Source organism: Sinocyclocheilus grahami, unplaced genomic scaffold (genome assembly GCF_001515645.1).
Source record: "Sinocyclocheilus grahami isolate Dianchi unplaced genomic scaffold, SAMN03320097.WGS_v1.1 scaffold1836.1, whole genome shotgun sequence".
Taxonomy (NCBI): domain Eukaryota; kingdom Metazoa; phylum Chordata; class Actinopteri; order Cypriniformes; family Cyprinidae; genus Sinocyclocheilus; species Sinocyclocheilus grahami.
In genome coordinates, this window is record NW_015507015.1 from 58,871 (window position 1) to 79,606 (window position 20,736).

A 20,736-nucleotide genomic window follows, 5' to 3' on the forward strand; every position below is an offset into this window, starting at 1 on the left:
CGCGAGAGCGATTCGAAAGTGCACGGAGCAGTCTGCTCTCTTTAGCTCTCGTGGTACTGTAATACACAGATCAGTCTGCACAGTCAGTCGGCAACAAGTCAAACACACCTGCTAGTTTACACCGGTTACACTCAGAGATGTGGCGCACATGTGAGGCTGTAGTGCGAATGCGTCCCAGCACCCTTAGATGTAAGGCTACATTTACACTGTCTCGTCGTACTGGCGTTTCCACTGCGTTTCAAGCTGGCTTTCCACTATCTCCGACAAACGACAAGTGACAGACCGGTCATTCAGAGAGTAGCGCGGGAAGTGTGTGGAGTTCTGATCATATGCAGATGTCCGTTCATACTAACGTTACAGGACCGAAAGCACGTGTTGTGACCATTCATGCAAACTGTAGCATCATGCTACATAAGACAATAAATAAGATTTATATTCCGCTTTTACTCAAAACTCACTTTAAACCACCATCGAGTGTTTGTAATAACTTCCGATTTCAGTCTAATTTGTGTTTTGGCCATGTAATGTTGCTGAAATTAAATATGTTATTACCTCTGAATCAGAGCAGTGATCATGGAAGAGAGAACACAAGCAGACAGCGCTGGAAGCTGCTAATGCTCATCAGTAAATCAGTGGAAAATAAATAGAAATCATGATTCTGTCTGAGCTATGCGTTTTAAAACGAACACGCACTAGTGTAAATGTAGCCTAACAGATGTATAAACTGAAGACTATTTGAGCAAAAAAAAAAAACGAAAAACGTATAATTCAGGAACTGGCATCGAAGTCAAGGTATCGGTATCGGTATCGAATATTTTTGAACGATCCCCAGCCCTAGTAGTTACAGAGTAGAAATTTAGACTAGCTTTTTACATTTTCTGAAGAAGATGCCTGTTAAAAACCCACTGTCACAATCCTATGCTGTGGGTGGTTGCTAGGGTGTTATTAAGCAGTTGCTAGAGTGTTGCTTAATTAATTGGGTGAACTGTCCTTTTAAACAGCAGGTCAAAAACTTAAATGGAATGACCAAGTTGAGTGGGACAGAGACGGTACAATGGACAGAAAAGAAAACATTGTAGTGTTTTATTAGCAATGTTCAGTCAAAAACCTTCAGGTATTTTTCATTTTCAAAAATAAAAAGCCTGGAAAAGGTTATAAACATTGTGAACATGGTTTAATATAGAAGTTTTACTTGTGGTGGATGTCCTGTTGGCTTAGTCTATTCTGTTTCAGAGCTATTTTTGCTCTCTGGGACAGTGAAGTTGCACTTAATATTTTGGGCGTGGGCTTTCAGCAATCCTGTTTTCCACTGTGGTTGCTATGAAGATGGTCTCAGAAATGTGATGAATTTGCATCTCACACACACACGAGATGATTGAGGCTGCTCTCTGTGGTGAAATTACATATTACGGTTGGGCAGAGAAGGGCAGAATCAGCAACCATACATGCCAGTCCGGTCAGGGGTCTTTAAATAACTCCTGTAGGAGTTACTCACACACACATGGAGTATCTTTTTAGCACATGCTTTCAAAGAAAGCCTCTCACACACTCTATCTCACATTCACACACTTTTCCAGGCACGCAGTGTGTGATAAGCATGTATCTGTTTGGATAGCTGCACACACACTGTGGGAAACAGCGTGAGATGGTTTAGTCAAGGCCGTTTCCCACCATTCTGCTAACAGAGGAGGCACTTTAACCTGGCACAATGCAAATACTCACAAGCATGTAAGCCGTCTGTCTCACAGCACAGGTCAGAGCCTCTTCTGTCTGCAGCTTCGCCACAAACATCTGCCTGTTTCATATGATAGCAGTCATATTTCATTACCCACAGAAAAGCTGATGCCACTTCCCACTTTATGGTCCATGACATAATCTTTGATACATGACAGGCTATGGAGATGAGGTAAATCAAATGGTTTGCTTGTCTAATAATCGAGCCCAGACTCAATTGCGCTAAACATTCTGTGGGAAAAAAGTTTGCGGTATCGGCTACCATTTGAAATTAGTTTCTTTCACAACAGATGTGAAAGTGTCTCGCACTCCGTCTGCTCAGTACTCTGGGCTTACTGCTAGTTTCAGTGTTTCAGAATTGGAAAATGTTTAATATCGTTTAGAACAATCTCTTTCTTTTTAAGCACTGTCAACATAGTTTCTGCAAGTACTGTAAAATTATAAACTGGTGAAAATGTCAACGATGCCTGCCTGTGCAAAACTTAGCGCCACAATGTTAAGGCTGTTTGTAATGTGTGTGCAGGGTGATAAATTGTGTAAACTCTGTAAATCTGTATATATATATATATATATACAAAATTTTTTTTAATGGCACATTCTGTATCTTGAATTTATATTGAGTTCTACAATTTCCAGTGCCACAACTAAATCTAATAATCTGAATGCCAATAAAGCGTATTCAGATTTTTTCTTTTTGCTAAGTGCAAAACTCAGTGCTGCAGCGTTAGGGTTGGTAGCGTGTTGCTATGTGGTGGCTAGGGTGCTTTGCTGTAGAAACCAGCTAAAACCAGACTGGTTGGGCGGTCTTAGCTGGTTTAAGGGGGAAGTTGCTGATTTTAGCTGGTCTCTGAGCCTGGCCAGCAAAGACCAGCCTGACCAGCTAAAGAAGTTGCCAAAACCCTTCTAAAAAACCCTTCAGCCTGCAAACCAGCTATGGCCCGGCTAGAGGACCAGCTAAAACCAGTCAACCAGCTTAGGCTGGTTTTAGCTGATTTTTTTCAACAGGTCTAGGTGCAAACCTCGGGGCCACTGTGTTAGTGGTGTTAGCGTATTGCTTTGTGGTAATTGGGGTATTCTGGGTGATTGCTAGTGCTTTGCTTGGTGCAAAACTCAGGACCCCAATTTTAACTTGTCGCTATGTGGTTGCTGGGTGTTTTGCCGCATGAATGCTAGTGTTTTGCTAGGTGCAAAACTAGGTTCCATTATGCTAGGGTTATTAGCATGTTACTACGTGGTTACTGGGATGTTCTGAGTGATTTCTATAGGGTAGTTCTAGGTGCAAAACTTGGTCCCACAATGCTAGGGTTTTAGCATGTTTTCTCTGAGTTTTGCTGGGTTAATGCTAGTGCTTTGCTAGGTGAAAAACGTAGTACCACAATGTTGGGAATGTTAGAATAAAACTAGTGAGCGTTGAATGAATTCCTGTGTCTCGTCAGAAGATGCCGTCTTTTTGGTGGACTTAGTGTCCGAATTCACTCACTCATTTTCATTCACTCTTTCAAAGGACAATGCATGGAATAGTGCATTTTCATCTTGTCTTCAGGGAATAGTCTTCTTTTTGCCCTATTTATCATTTGCCAGGTGCAAATGTAATTGTTTAAACAATAGCACACCTCCTCTCAACAAGCCACACAATTTGAGGTCTCATTCATGTTTATAGCACATGTGGTGTGAGATGAGTTAAGTGCAGAATTTTAATAATAAGGGTTTTTGGACATTCTGAAAAATGTATGAGCAGCAGTGATGCCTGCCTGAGCAGAAATCACTAATAAATGCATGGAGTAACTTGTATTTTGGTGGTTACCATGGTAAACAGACATGCAATACGGAGCAAAAATGTGGCAATGTTTAATCATGTATTATATTTTTCACATCTATGGCCTAAACAAGCCATTACACATACACATTACACTGCAAAGACACACATTACTATGTGCTTCATACAGCATGTTGTGGGGTTGACAGGAGATCACTAAAGATCACAGTACAACTTCAAATCTGTTAGATCCCAAGTGTCACAAATACAGCTTCCAGACACTTCTCTCTCCAGGATCAGCTCAGACATGCTGCTCACAGTAGAGAAGACCTTGAACAGGCTTGACTGAGGGTCTGAGTTTAGACCCTGGAGAGACATTGTCAACACACTGTCCTGCAGCCCATAATTGGTGGGGCAATTTATTTGAAGGCTTGATGCTAGAGAGCTGTGGTTGGAATATCATGCTGAAATGAGCCTGTAATATTACACACTTAGTGTACACTGCAAGGAAATGTGCTGAATGTAAATGAAATGTCTTATAGTTAAAGGGGAAAAGAATATCATTTGTCAGGTAGTTAATCTGTTTATATCAGCTGTGGATTGCTTTAATTGGTACTGGAAACTAGGTCAACTACAGATGCAAATATATATAATAAAATAGATTTGTAAATGATTTGTTAACATGGTTGCATATGTTTTTGTGAGACTGCAAGGAGGTGTGATTTTTTTATTTAAAAAATAAAATGTGCAATTTCCAAATGGGAACTTTAAAAATCATGATTTATTTTTTGAATACCAATATACATATCTACATGCACATATTTAGGATGTAGTGTTATTTTAATATTATTTATATACTATTACAGTTAAATTTGCTTTTTTATTTATATTTTCAGTTTTCATTTTAATTTTAGTTTATTTTTTGGTAATTTTCTTATGTGCTTTTGTCCTTTTTAAAATAATATTCTTTAGGTTTAGTTCATTTTTATTTCAGTTTTATTATTATTATTATTATATATTTTTTCCAGTTAGTAACTTTAGTGCTTTTCATCTGATATTTATTTGTTTCAGCTTTATTTCAATTAACCAATTTTTTTTTAATAATTTCAGTTTTAGTTAACAATAATAACTCTGGTAGGGTGTTTTGGCTGGTTACCAGGACCATTGCTTTGTGTATTTTTTTTATTTATGTTTTTTGGCTTATTTTATTAACTGCCAAGGGACAAAACTCCACTAAGTATGAAAAGAAGTTGTAAAAAGTATTTCTTTCTTTTTTTCCCCAATGTCATTCAAACCTCAAAAACAATAGTCTTTATTAGGAGTGATCTTTACATGGCAGTGTGTCATGAAAGACGGATCACAAATGTCATGTGTTTAGAAGACAGAGGAAGCTGTCCCATCCACTGCTGAGTCGGGTGCAGGACAGAGGCACCCTGCAAGTAACCAGTCCAGGGGGAAATTCCTGTGAACAGGTCAGCAGTTCCCCTCATCTATGAGTGCTCGGTTCCGCATGATGTCATACTGTCTGCTGGTGGCCTTGTGGAGGAACTAAACGTCTGATCTTTATTTCTGTTGCAGGACAACAGAACTGGATTTGTTAGGAATTGTATACATGCAGGAAATACTTGTCCCTGTCTATACAGCGGCGTTTCCTGACCACTCAGTGCTGTGATGTCATTACATATCTCGCTCTTGAGTTTTAACCCACTTTCTTTGGCCTAAAAATTAATGGCAAATATGCTTTTGCCAAGCAATGGCAGGTTAGAATGTCACACACTGTAAAAAAAAAATTTTGTGATTTTTTTTATTTCAACATATTTTTTTTGTGTAGGCATAACTATATTTCCATAGATTATCCAGACAACAGGAAATTTTAAGTTTCTTTGTCCTCAACCAGGCTAAAAGTTGAATGAATGCGTGCAATTGCTGTTTCAACTCAACTCAAAAATGCAGGTTGAGACAACTGCACAAGACTAAATCAACAATAAATGATGATAAGAATAAGTAAATTTGCATATTTGCACTATGAACTGCTTTCTGACACATTTCAGAGCATAGTGAAACAATTGTTATAGTGAAATCATCATCCTTTATACCGAAATGTGTAACTAAACTGTAGAGATTCTAATGGTCTTCTTTCTCTTTTCAGGTATATCTCATCAATGTCACATACTCTGACTCCACGTCCCACATCATCTACAGAAGATACAGTAAATTCTTTGACCTTCAGGTAGGCTTGCTTAAGTTTAACAGTTGCAAGTCTCTCTCTCTCTCTGTCTAACTTCTCTTACTTTTGTATTATTTTCTCAGGTAATGGGCATTCACCTCAGAACTGAGTTTAATGTCTTTTTAATGTCGGTCTTATGCAAGCCAGGGCTCCCTCTTTCTCACTTTTAAATGTGCCTTATTAGCGTGACACATTAATAATGGTGCATTTTCATTCCCAAAGCAGTAGCAAGTTAGAGGAAATTATAATAATGGAATAATAAGGAGAAGAGAGAATGCGATATGAGTCTAATGCTATTTAATGTAGCATGCGTTAAAAGGCCGGGGCCGAGCGGTTATGCTGAATGACATTTATGGGTGTATTTTACAAATTAAAGTCTAACTCTGCGACAGAGCTCTCAGGATAGCGCTGCCAATATGAGTATTTGCTTTGGAAGCAGAATGGAGGAAAGACAGCGTTCACACCCAACCCTTCAGGTGCAGCGGGACCCCTCTGTAAAGTCTGGAAGAAAAATTGTATATGTTGGTGTGTGAGGACGTGTGTAGGGTTGAGATGATTGTGCACATTTAGTTGCAGTGTAAGCATGTCTCTATGAACATGTATGTACAGTTGGTACAGTACAAAAAAGTAAAAGGAATAAGTACCATAACGTCATGTTTTTTGGACATGTGCAGTAGTAATGTGTTGTCTTTTTGGATTTACACTACCTTTCAAAATGTACTCTTATCTGCATTAATATATGATCAAAAATACAATAAAAACCATAACATTGTGAAACATGTTTTACATTTTAAAAGAACTGTTTTCTATTTCAATATATTTTAAAATATTATTTATTAATGTGATGCAAAGCTGAATTTTCAGCAGCCATTACTCCGGTGTTCAGTGTCACATGATCCTTCAGAAATTATTCTTACATATTTTTTTTCAGGATTCTTTGATGAATAGAAAGTTCAAAAGAACATAATTTATTTGAAATACATCTCTTTTTTTAAATGTCTTTATTTGTTTTACTGTCACTTTTGACTGAGTTAATGCATCCTTAAAAAAACTTACTGACTTTATACTTTTCAATGCTAATTTAAATAAATACATCATGGTTATGCCACCTTTTTTGATAATGTACCATGTTTTTTTGTACGTAAACCATAGTAATGCCATATTTTTGGATATGTACAGTGTCAGCACTTTGTTCTTTTGAGGAGGTAACAGTCAACCAGTACCAACTTAATTTGAAATACCTGGAATTTTTAGGTCATTTCAAAATTGTGTTATCCAGGCTTAAAAAAAAATCATGGAAATGAATAAAACGATAAAAAAGCTATTGAAATTTCTGACATTTTGATGTTTTGTCAGCTTGAAATTCATCTTAGTGCTTACAATCCATTTGCAATACGTAAATAAATCAAAATAAAATTCACTGATCTTGAATATCTGGTCATGGAAATTGATTGGTCAAAACATACAGCAAACCTATACTGGATACTGGATATGCCTCACGGTAAAACTATTGTAACCTTTTGAAGTAGTGTGTATCATGGTATTTGGAAATGGTTATGATTTGGTACTATGGTTTATCAACAACATTATCTTAACATCTGATAACATCACTGTACCAAGGTACACTGTTCCTCAGTACAGTTTTTAGGGCCCCATGTATTTGTGTGTGTACTGAGTTTTTTGTATTTGTAGTTTGCTCTTCTGTATCCATCTACGGTCTGTTGAGGTGATTAGTCTTCTGTCTCAAAGACTCCAGTGTTTAACACAGGACTAATGGCGGCCATGCTGTGTACTGGGTGAAGTCAAAGCCTCCATTGATAAGCTAAAAGTAACCCAGTCAATCAGTTCCCTCCTCTTGAGTTCCTGCCTCTCCATACAGGGACAATAACAAACATAAGGAAAAGGGATTTGACTTTTACGAGATTTCAGCAGATGTTTCAGATCATTCTAACAAAGTATATATAATATACTCGGCTGTGCTGACTCTGCTGACTATGCTTTGTGGTTTTAGTAGTTTTGTAGTTTTAGTAGTTGACTTTGGGTTCAGTAGTTGCTTTGCAAATAGTAGTTGGTTTGTTAATACACTTAGGTTTGGGTTTGTGTGTTTGGAACAGTGATAGCGAGTGCACTACTGTTTGGATTCAGTAAGATTTGGAAATAAATTAATACTTTTATTCAGCAAGGATGCATTAAATAGATCAAAAGTGACATTAAAGGGGTCATATGATGCTGCTAAAAAGAACATTATTTTGTGTATTTGGTGTAATGAAATGTGTTTATGCGGTTTAAAGTGAAAAAAAACACATTATTTTCCACATACTGTACATTATTGTTTCTCCTCTATGCCCCGCCTTTTTGAAACGCGTTGATTTTTACAAAGCTCATCGGTCTGAAAAAGCGAGGTGTGCTGTGATTGGCCAGCTATCCAATGCATTGTGATTGACCGAATACCTCAAGCGTGAGACGGAAATGTTACGCCCCTCACATACTGTTGATGCCGTGTCCGGCCGGAGTGACGAGACAAAAACATTAAAACCCATTACAAACGAGGCATTTGTTGCATCCAGTGGGGACATAATTACTGATTATAATGACTTATACTTTCTTTTTACGCATTGCGTTGCATTACATCGCGCCGCGTAAACATAAAACTCTTGTCTGCATTTGTGATCAGAGAAACAACAAATGCTACTCTACTGCTCAAAACTCGCGTTTGAATCATCAGTGGCAAATCCTTTAAATGACCAGAACTGCCGGCATTTTAGTGTAATGTTACTCTCCCAGGATAAGTAAACAGTCCTCCATAAAATGCGCTGCACACATCTGGATATTTGGGTTAAACTGTTCTGTAGGTGTGGCTGAATCTGAACTTTTATAAAGAATATCTCTTTGGATTTGAGACATTAGTCTTTGCAACTTTACAGATCTTCTTTATGCACCAAGAGCTTGTAACACTCCAAAGAGAAAGGAAAAATTGAAATCGCATCATATGACCCCTTTAAAGATTTTTACACGATTACAAAAATAGTTTCAAATAAATGCTGTTCTTTTGAGCTTTCTATTTAATAAAATATTTCACAGTATTACCTTTGAGTGGTAGTGTATATTAAACTAGTGAGAGTGTGAAAAATGTGTTTTAAAGAGGGCTTTTGCATCTATACATGTGAACCTTTACAACAATTTTACACCAATAGTGTATTTGTACTCTAAATGCACATACAATCAATGGTGATGTTGTGAATACTGTTTAACACATCCAGCACTGTGTTCATCTCAACCACAGCTGACTGGCAGGCTCTGATTGATTCAATTCCCAAAGTTACTCTTAAAATTGTTTCATTGCCTACGTTCATCATATTGGCCGTCGCAACAATAACACCAAATGTTGTTGTCTGTCACAGTGGTTAGGAGAATCATGGAGCAATAATCCATTTGGTAAATGTGCATATGGATGGTTTTGTTTTGTATTAGTACAGTCATCAATTCTTAAGATCCCATTATCATTCAGTGTTACCACCAGTGCACTGTTGGTTAGCATTGTGCATAGTGTATAAAGCTTAGTTGAACTCCAAGTTAAACAAGTGAACTGTGCCTAAAAGCTTCCCCAACACACTGACAACTGGTTAAACACCTTTTAACCATTTTGTAACATTCCACAGTTCATTTAAAATAAAATCAGTCATGCTGGCCAAGAAAAAGTCCCTGTGCTTTCATTCAGGTAATTTTCTGTTAGCTGAGCCGAGGTCTTTAGTTATCCAAACACACGTGCAGACTCAAATGTACGACGTCTGCAGGTTTGGCCTTAATTGTACCTTGACAAAGACTATCTGAAAGTCCTTTAATTATCCCTTACAGACATTTACCATGGTAACTATAGTTTACAATGAAATAGCCTACCATGCTTACTGCAGTTGTTAATGCAATAAAACTGTGGTTAGGCTGGTACAGCATGTGCCTTGCCAGAAAGATTCTGAAAGCCTCATACTCTGTTTAAAAAAAGGCCACAATTATTTATTATGCTTTTACAGTAGTAATATAACTGCAGAAACTGTGCTAGTTTGACAGGTAACTATGGAAAACGTTTGGAAGGGATAAGCCATCTGACTTATCCTTTATGTTTGTACTGCATTATAAGCACTAACTGTAGTATTTTTGTGTAAATGTTGTCGATTCCCGCTAAATAATCGACTTAATTTTTATTATAGTACTGGCAGATATATAGTTATAGTTCTAAATGTCTCTAAGCTTCTATTTCTTTTATAACAAATACAACTCATTGGTGCCTGGCGACGTTGCTGCAAAATGATATTACACTGCTTCTTGCACCTTTTGATAGTTTGATACTTTCAAAGTGAAATGTTTGGAAGCGTGTTCATTTTTATTTGAAACAGCTGCATGTGAATCTGGAAATGTATTATTCCATTTGTTGTTAGATATATCACAGCAGTTTGGAAATGAATTTCCCGGTGAGTGGCACTTAAAAGTTAATGCTCTATCGCATTTGAAAATAACTTACAACCTAGTGTTAACAAAAGCAAACGTGAGATTAAAAACACATTTGATGAAACAACCATTCCAATTTTAATTGCCTTTACACAGGGCTGTCCAAACTCAGTCCTGGAGGGCCGGTGTCCTGCAGAGTTTAGCTCCAACTTGCCTCAACACACCTGACTGGAAATTTTTATGCCTAGTAAGAGCTTGATTAGCTGGTTCAGGTGTGTTTAATTAGGGTCGGAGCTAAACTCTGCAGGACACCGGCCCTCCAGGACCGAATTTGGACAGCCCTGCCTTTACAAGTGTTTGAACTGTTTTATTATGGCTAGCAGTGCTGTACCAGGTGAGCTACCGAGCAAGATTACTACATCAGAAAAGCTGTACACATATGGAGAGGGTTATGTGATTCAAATGTGTATTACAAAATCTATTATTTTACAAATCATGCATTATGGTACAAGCATTTTGAAACAATTAAACATAGTATTGTGCAAGAAGCCGTGCAAAAAATAAGTCTTCATTAATCATAATTTGTGTGGTTCACAGGTTGTTGGTGTGTTACTGCCACTAATGAGTGTTCATTTCAAGTAAAAAGATTTGTTTGTATAGGTACGTTTTGCAAAAATGTTGGTAAAGGCATATTTTTTTTCCAATGAGCCTCTGTGGAACAAATATGGTTTTGTAGAAAATTATCTAAAAATAGTGATAATGGTTTTACCTATGATTATCCACAGTAAAACGACGGTTATTATGCAAGCACTATGGTCAGTTTTCTTAAGGGGTGGGTGTATATTCTTGGATGTATATCAGGAAGCATGTATTGTTTGTACTTCTAGGTTCTTGTTTGAAGTTTCAGGTTTATTTTGTCCTCTGGTCTCTGCGGAGCAACCACCCACAGAGCTTGTGTATAGCTAACCCAGAGTACATATCAAAGCCATTTTAAACGGCAGACTAGTAGCAATTGTGTGATAAAAAGTGAAGCTTGCATCTGTCTCACAGCTTGGAGATTGGTTAGAGTGGATTCTCTAGCCCAACATCTAAGACCTCTATCCCATAAGAATATGCAGGTACAGAATGAAGTATTGTGAGCAGAATGTTATGAGGTGAGCTCTGCTGCTTAGGTTACTCCTCTCTTACTCCTAGAGGAGGTGGGTTTGTCTCATTGTCAAGTACTCTGGCCGTGCTCCAGTACTGTAGTGTGCTCAGGTCTTCATCTTATTGTAGAGCACTGCAGAGTCCTGACATCTGAATAATGCGTGAGGTGATTCATCCCAGATTTTCCAAATTTGTGGTCCTTTTTAGCCTATATTGGAAGAAGGTGAGAAATTGAATATAATGAATGGTACAGTTGGTCTGACAGCAATAGGGATACATTGAGATACTTGATTAGTCATCCAGCAAGTGGCTGGTCAATTGCCTTTATCTTTAATGTTTTTACCAGACTAGTGTTCTTTAAATGGCACAAATTTAGAGATATAACCTTTCTGCGAGGGTTTTAGCATGCTAACAGCTTATTAAATACAAGCACACTGAAATCATGAAGTGAAATGAGAAGAAATAAGAAGTCAACCAAATTTTGTAGCAAGCAAATTTTATTATTATTATTATTATTATTATTATTATATTTTATTTCATTATTTTTATTAATTCGTTTATTATGAACACATTTAATTAATAATTACTAACAGACTGCAAATGTATTGTTATAATTGGTCTATGTACACTATTGTTTAACAGTTTGGGGTCAGTCATTTAAAAAAAGAAATTATAACTTTTATTCTGCAAAGATGCATTCAATTAATGAAATAGGACAGTAAAGATGCTTTGAAATGTTACAATAATTCTGTTTCAAATAAATGCTGTTCATTTGAACTTTTTATTCATCAAAGAATCCTAAAAATGCATCATGGTTTCCACAAAAATATTAAACAGTACAACTGTTATCAACATTAATAATAAGAAATGCTTCATGAGCAGCAAATCAGCATATTAGAATGGTTTCTGAAGAATCATGTGAAACTGAAGACTGGAGTAATATGACAGCTGAAAATTAAGCTTTGACATCACAGGAATAAATTGCGTCTTAAAAAAGCTATTTTAGATTTGATTAATATTTGAAAATGTTACTGTTTTACTGTATTCTTTATCAAATAAATGCATCCTTGGTGTATACAGTATATAATATACTTATTCAAAAACATTAAAAAAAACATAGCAAACCCAGACTTTTGAACGGTAGTGTACATATTCCAAAAGTTTCTCACAATTTCTGGATTGTCTTAAAAATAGTAAAAGAATAGTTTTAATAACATTTCCAGCAATCTCTACATTCTCTGTTACTCTCCATAGAGCTGTTTTTGAATGCAAAAGCGCACATGCTATACGCTACACATGCAGTATCTGGTGGATGTGACCCTTAACCAAAGTAATTACGCAGGGCTTTCATAAGAGGAACTAGTTGACTAGTCATTCAAACAACCCACTGACTAGTCTGTTATGAAAATATGTAGGTTTGCACGGTCTAGTGAGAAAAAAAACCCTTTTCACATGCTATAAAATGAAAGGCACAGTTGAAGCACAGGGAAGCATAATGCGTCATTCTGTAATCAATGTTCTGGGGTTCTTTATAACTTCTGAGTGGTCTGAAAGCCTAGTTGTATATGTGGGCTCCCCAGGCTTTAAGAGCATTATTGTGTGGGCTGCTAAGCTGGTTGAGATGGGGATAAGAACAATACACCTGACAAAACAACATAGTCATGACATCTGCTTTGCATTTTCCTCTCATCTAAGCTGACTCTGTCAGCTGTACCCAGCTTAAGCTGTCCAAGACCAAAGCAAGATCAGCTGACTGCAGGATTTAACATGAACTGACTGAGAGGATCTCTGTTATGTATGGGGACCACATTTGACGGCTGTGTTTCAGTGAAAATGAAAACCCCTGGTTTTGTGGATATGGGGAGATTTTTGAGCTGTAGGTGCCCAACTGGAATTTGTTGAGGCATTGGCTACACCAGTATGAAGCAGTTTATAAAGCATTATATCCTTCTTTATTTTATTTAATTTATTTTAAATACTATTTGAAAATACTATATTATTTTATTTTTACATTTTTATTTTATTTTTATACTTTTTTAACAAGTACTGTAATATAGCATATTTATATATCTTAAATAATATAAGACATGTTTTAAGAAGTACTCTCTTCTTTTATTTTGAATTTGTTTTAAGAAATTAATTTAATTTAATTTAATTTTAGAGTTTTGACGGTATCTTTAAGTGCCATCTTATTAATTTGAGTAATTTTATTATTTTGTTTATTTGATAATTTATGTATTTTAAACAGTATTTTAAAGGCATCTTTATTTTATTTTATTATGTAATGTTTTATTTTATTTTATTTTTTAATTTTTATTTTACACATATTTTAAATATTATTTTCAAGGGCATCTTTTCAACAAGTACAACAAATACTGATACATAGACTGATTAAATTGATTTTTTTCCTTAAATGTTTTTTTTTCAAAGTGAGAAACTGCTTCCATTCAACATTATATTTGAATTTTTTTTGCATTTAATAGGCATACTGCAAATGATCAGACTGGTTCCATCTACAACCACTGTACAGCACTATCCCAAATATATATTAGTGCGATAATATTGGATGCCTTTTTCCACTTTCCTTTGCATATTATTCACAGGGCTATAGTAAAATATTATTATTTAGTCTAGATTATAGATTTTTTTTGCACTGAACATGACTGCTCTACTTCTCTTACCACCCCTTGCTCCTCAGAAGGTTTCAGAACATGAACCCGTCTGACACTGGATGATCTCTCCAAGTACGTGCTCTGGCCAATGGAGGGTCATTCAGTCTAGATTTGGGAATGTGTAGGAAACATGGCACAGCCCGAAAGTCCAAAATGGGTGTCTAGACCACAAGAAATGGCAGGCAGGCCACATCTCCACCAACGGCTGGAGTAACTCAAGGCCTCAGAGCTTTGGGGGTGTTCAGGGACGCTCCGCTCTGCCTACTATACTGATGTCAGTGTCGGAAGAAGGAGCTTGATTGTTGAAGCTTGGATAAAGGCCTGTTTCATGAGCAAGGTCGAGTTGTAGTCAGGAGACCGACACCTACACTTCAGAGACACACTGGCCTTGTGCTCAAAGGGACAATGGAGGGTTTTGAGCCTGTGGTGAAGAGAGAAGTTGCCCTTGGCTCCTGATCTGAGGCCAGAATTGTACAAGCAAGAAAAGCGAGAGAGACTAAATTTAGTGTTTCACAGTCCAGTCCATTTAAAAGGAGGTTTCCTTCCTACTCGATTTATTTCTTTATTTAACTCTTTAGTTTATGTTTGGGTTTCAGGATCAACCAGAGAGCAAAAAAGAAACACAAATGAGATATCTATAATTTCAATATGAATTCTTTCCACACCAAATTATCTGGACTTGCTGCTGAGAAAATAAAAACTGTGTCTCTCTTTGTGGAAGACAGAAGATGATATTTTGAAGAATGTCGATAGCTAAACAGTTACGGTTCCCATTGACTTCCATTGCATTTGCCAAAAAATACAGTGGAATTCAATGGGGACCAAACTGTTTGGTTATCAACATTCTTCAAAATATCATCTCTTGTTTTCAGCAGAAGGAGGAAATATAGGTTTGGAAAGACACGAGGGTGAGTAAATAATGACTGAATTTTCAGTTTTGGATTAATTCATCCTAAACTGGTTTGCTGTTCTTAGCTGGTTTAAGCTGGTCTTCCAGCCTGAAAAATACCTTCCTCTAATACCAGCCAACAAACCAGCCTGACCAGGTTGTGAGATCAGCTAAGACCAGCAAACCAATTTAGGCTGGCTTTAGCAGGTTAACATTTGTTTAGTTTGTTTCTGTCGTTATTTTTCCTAACGAACCATATGTGACAAAGTTGAATGTTTCAATGAAAAATAATTGGAGAGCCTCCAGAGCTATTAAGCTTTGGATGTAAAGTTTTGCGATCTGGACGCATGTGCCAGCGCTGCGATGGATGCTTCAGGTCTAGTTATGAAGTGGGACTCTTTTGATGTGTTTGCTGTTGTGGCTGTGCTCATGTGTGTGTGTGTACTCACATGTCTGAATGTGGCTTTATTGTGCATTTCTGTGTGTTGGTGCCAGACTGTGGGCTTTTGACCACCTCTCTGTTTTTTGATGTTTTCGTAGACTTTGAATCTGTATTGACGCACAAACAAGCTTTGAGCTAGTATATGACTGAAACCAGCCTATTAGCTATTAGAATAAAAATAGTAAAATATTTCCATTCATTTATTGGCACCGCGGACAGCAGTTAAGCTGTTCTGGAACAGACTGCAGACAACTAAAACTGAGATGTAGGGACTAACAGAAGCTGCAGTGAGTGACTGAACTGCATGCAATAATTTGTCGGGGATTCATTTGCTGTGTTGGTTGAATAGAATTGTTTAATGTAAGGGTCATGTGATGTGATGTTTTTTTTTTTACCCAGATCTGTTAAGTCACATTTAAAATGGAATTTATTTAGATGATGACTTACATAATTTGTGTTTTCATAAGTAGTGTAGCATAATCTTTATTACTATTTCTTTAATCTTTTTTTTTTTTTTAAATAAAAGGATTATGCCACAATAATTAATAGTGAAGTTTAAATTGTTATTAATATCAGAAAAAACGTTTGTCTGCCAAATCAAGACCCAAGGGTCATGGTTGTGTGACCCGTATGATTGTGTAAAAAGTCAGTAGGTTTAAAAAAAAAAAATATTATTATTATTAATAATAGATATGTTGACCTATTATGAGTTAAGCTCAAATGGACTAAACCCCCAAAACATATTTATTAAAATATATAGTTATTTTTGTTTTTACACTTACATGTATTCAAGGTGTGAGGAAAATATGTCATTAATTTTCATGATGGCTTAACCACTTGACATTTTTAAGTAGTTTAATTTTTTTAATTAAAAAAAATTTTATTTTCAAAACTTTTAACCAACATGAATATCTTTGTTTACAAAGATTATATTTTGAACCTAGCATTTGCATTTCAAACAAGATTTTTCCTTTCTATCATCAAACCTTATTTGTTATTACCCATAATATGGAAGCAGCAATGAAGGACTTAATTTATATAATAATTATTTTCTTATAATAAGCATAAAAATACCTCAGAAATATTGGATGAAATAGTCTCAAGCTATTTTTTTCATATTCTGCAGTATTATAATTAAATATAATTATAACTGTTTATTATTATTTATTTATTTATTTATTTTAATCACCTTGATAGTTGCATTTCATTCTGGAATTGCCTTCTCTGCAAAGAATACTGTACATGTAATGTTGCTGCCTTCTAACTGGAACCGCTTTTGTGTCTGGAGCATCTGACTCCTTGTTACCTACCACACAGTTACTGAATGTTTTAGTCACTTGATAATGTTATTTAAGTTGTGTGGCACAAATCTGGTGAATAAGGTCACTCAGTATAAATAAATAGATCTCTCTTTGGTCTACAATTCAGCCAAACACTCACACAAAACCCCAAAAATGATGGGTGTGCACGGGAAGCCAGCTTTAAACTGAATTAGTTGTAGAAGTCTTTTTTTGAAAGGGAGGACTGTGTTTGTTTAAACTCTTCCCTCTGGAGTTTTCACTGTACAATTTACACACACACTGTCACTGGGATGGGCACGTCCCTCCATTTGATCCCCTGTGCTGAAGTTAGACTGGCTGGCACAAAACGTGGAAATTATTCAGAGTGGTTCAGAATAATGAATGTGTCTGACTTTGAAGCAAGGTTTCTGTGTGTATATAGTCATTGTGATGTACAGATGTGGAATATGTAATTATGTCACTGGCAGGAGTGAGAACAGGTCGCGTTTATATGTCCAGTGTATGTGAAGTGTTGGTTTTCTCGGGTGACCTAGATTTGCTAGGGTTTTCTCTGCACCTGCTTACAGTAGAGACACACAAACACACACACACCGAGAACCTCACCCTTACTTTGGTCACTGCCACTCTTCCAGGTGAAGTCCCTTGGCACACACTGATATATACACACATGTTCTCTCTCTCTTGCTCACTCGCTGTAGTAGACATTCAACAAAGCATGGACTGAGTTTCTTTTTCTATTTGAGACTCTTTCAAGGTCCACTTATACTGTTACTATTGTATCATTTTTTTCCTCCCCCCTAAAGTTCACTTTTAGTGTTTTAGTTAAAGATTTTTTGCAATAAAGCATTTGCAATTTTGTGGTCATTTTTCAACCTCTTTCTTTCCCTTAGAATTAAATTCTATTAATTATAATTATAGAAGTAGGCAGTCATTGAAGAGTAAAATAAGATAATTTTGTGGTAGAGAAAGCCACCATTGTGAGAAATCAAATCATAATTGTTATATATAAAGTAAAGTCACATTGTACAGTAACAATTTGAAGATATAAAATTGCAACTGTGATTTGAAAAGTCACATTGCAAAATAAAGTCATCGTTTCTTTTAATTGCTACTTTATATAGTTGCAATTGTGAAATTTAGAGTCAAAATTGTGAAATATTGTGAAATTTAAGTCAAGTTGCAACATATAAAGTCACATTGTGATATAAAGTTGCGAGAAAATAAGTCACAATTTTACAATTTTAGGTCACGAAAAGTCACAATTTTAGGTGATTCTGCGAACTAGTCACATTATGAAATATAAAGTTGCATTTATAAGAAACCAAGTCACAGCTGCAAGATTGAAAGGTATAATATATAAAGTCAAATTGTGATTTATAATTTAACTTTTTTTCTTGAGTAGAATATTAAAGAAGATTTTTAGCTGAACTTGTGGTCCTTGGTGCTCAGAAGTCAGTGGCTTCCCTGTTTGAGAATAAAAACATAACACAAAATTAATATCCATGGCTTCTAATGATTTATTGAGGTATTATGAAGTGAAACAATCGGTCTGTGCACGAAAGTAAATTTTTGGGTGTACTGTCCCTTTAAAGTCACAATTATGAGATATACATTTTCAGGTACTTTCTTATTTATTTGTTGACTTTTGTAATTGGAGGTGGAAACAGGTGTCCATAAAAGGTTGTGTGGAACTCTCTCTCTCTCTCATTTTTTTTTTCATGACACCAGAATGTGCAACCACACTTTGCAAATCTCTGTTTCTTTACAGAATACACAACATATTCAACCAACGCAACACAGGTCCTTATATACATGTCAGGTCAGTGACACTACACAAGTGAGTATCAGCCACCTGCAGTCCTGTCACTGTACCAAATAAGAGTACAGCATGCCCCGATTGTGTCTTCACAACCGTACCTGCACCTGTGCTGTAATACTGATCTGAGGTCAGTGTGGAATTGTCATTGGGGTTCGAGCCAGTTCTGGCTCCTCATATGGAGACAGTGAGGAGAACAGGGGCTAAATCTGGGTGTGGGCAGACGAGACTGCCAAAGCTCTCCGTCCCTGCTGCTGGCTGTCCTACATATGCTGCTGAAATAGTCGGCATGGACACCCACAGTTACTTGTGTGTGTGCCAATGCCAAAATACTCTCCTGCTTCTCTTTAGTCTCAGATCTTAGTAGAATATTATGTGTGTGTGTGTGTGTGTGTGTGTGTGTGTGTGTGTGTGTGTGTGTGTGTGTGTGTGTGTGTGTGTGTGTGTGTGTGTGTGTGTGTACAATTCAGGCACATCTGCCAAATGTAACAAGAGACAGGTGAGGAATATGTGACATGTTTGGAAAAGTGTGTGTCAGTGTGTGATTAATTTTAAAACGGACCCATAAGTTGAATCAGTCGTTTCTGGTGACACACAGAAAATCTGACAATCTGTCATTTCACAACCCATAGATCTTTGCAGCTCCGCCTCAGCTGGTTGCTATTGTGTAAAAAGGTAATTGTGAAATTAACTTTAAAATAAAATAAGACAAGTCACGTTATGAGATATGAAGGCACAATTGGGAGACAAAGTCATAATTGTTCAATATATAGTCACATTGGAAGATATACAGTAGCAATTTGGAGATATAAAGTCACAACTGCAAGAAATAAAATCACAAATGACAAAAAGCAATGTGACTATGTCTCACAAAGTTGCAGTTGCAAAATTTGAAGTCATATTGCAAGATATAAAGTCACATTGAGAGATATAACATCACAGCCGGGAGAAATAGTCACAATTGTTACATCTATAGTCACATTGGAAGATATACAGTTACAATTTGGAGATATAAAGTCGCAACTGTGAGATATAAAGTCACAATTACAAAAAAACAGTGACTTTATATTTTACAAAGTTACAATTGTGAAATTTAAAGTCATATTGCGAGATGTAAAGTCACAATTAGGAGAAATAAAGTCAATTGTTAGATCTAAAGTCACATCACAAGATACACAGTAACAATTTGGAGATATAACTCATAACTGCAAGATATAAAGACACATTGTTTCTTGTAAAGTTGCATTTGTGAAATTTAAAGTCATGTTGCAAGATATGGAGCCAGTTGGGGGAAATAAAGTAAATTGTTAAAATCATATTGTGAGATATAAAGTCACAATTAGGAGAAATAAAGTTAATTGTTAGATCTAAAGTAATATCATAAGATATACAGTAACAATTTGGAGATATATACAGTCTCAGTTGTGAGATATAAAGTCACATAGCGATATAAAGTCACATTGTTTCTTGTAATTGTGATTTTTATATCAAGCAACGTTGCAGTTATGAAATATAAAGTTATGTTGCAAGACATAATAAAGTGCAAGAGATAAAGTTGCTTTTAAGAGAAGCAAAGTCACAATTGTGAGATTTAAAGTTATTGTGAGATATAAAGTCACACTATGAAATATAAAGTTGCAATGAGAATTGCGAGATGTTAAGTCACATTGTTTCTCGCAATTACAAAGTTGCAATTGAATTCCACAGATCTTTGCAGATTTGCCTCAGCTGGTCTGCAGGGTCAGGCTTAGGGTCACATCAATGGCATTGGATTCCCACATTGTCTGTGACGAGGTTTGGTTGAAGTCACAATTTCAGACTGATTGTGCACACTGGAAGTGCAAAAAAGGTCAAAGTTGGTAACCAAAGGGTTAGGTTTGAACTTTGCAACAAAGCTTAATTAGTCAGAGTATATTCCGTATTTAATAGTTAATCAAAGATATGTGTTTTTTTTTTTTTTTTTGGAACTACACAACTGGAACTACTTGGAACTAATGTAATAATGACAACTAGACTGTTTGATGATTAGTAAACTGTAATGTGTGCAGGATCTTGTACCAGTGAGATTTCACTGTGGGCGGAGCTATGCAGTGTGATAGAAATTGTTACCAAGCAATTGACAAAATCACACTTTGTGTTGCACTCACGTTGCATCATTCATGAAATATGAGTTGGATGACTTTTTGTGTAATTTGTAAAACAATTTTTACATAAATTGTAGCTTTCATGTTTAAGTATTTTTTAAAGTTTTTTTAAAGTAGTGTAAAAGAAATTACACAGAAATGTGTGACTGTCGGGGGGGGGGGGGGG

The 20,736-nt window shown here is 36.2% G+C and overlaps 1 protein-coding gene across 1 annotated transcript in view; it reads left to right on the top strand.

The window, feature by feature from the left end:
- Positions 1–20,736, top strand: part of LOC107572936 (SH3 and PX domain-containing protein 2A-like) — a gene marked incomplete at its 3' end in the record, with an annotated part of 83,304 nt that overhangs the window by 13,136 nt on the left and 49,432 nt on the right. The window contains exon 2 of the mRNA XM_016259377.1: positions 5,640–5,720. Within this exon, the coding sequence (XP_016114863.1) occupies positions 5,640–5,720 (81 nt within the window). The remainder of the gene's footprint in view (positions 1–5,639; positions 5,721–20,736) is intronic.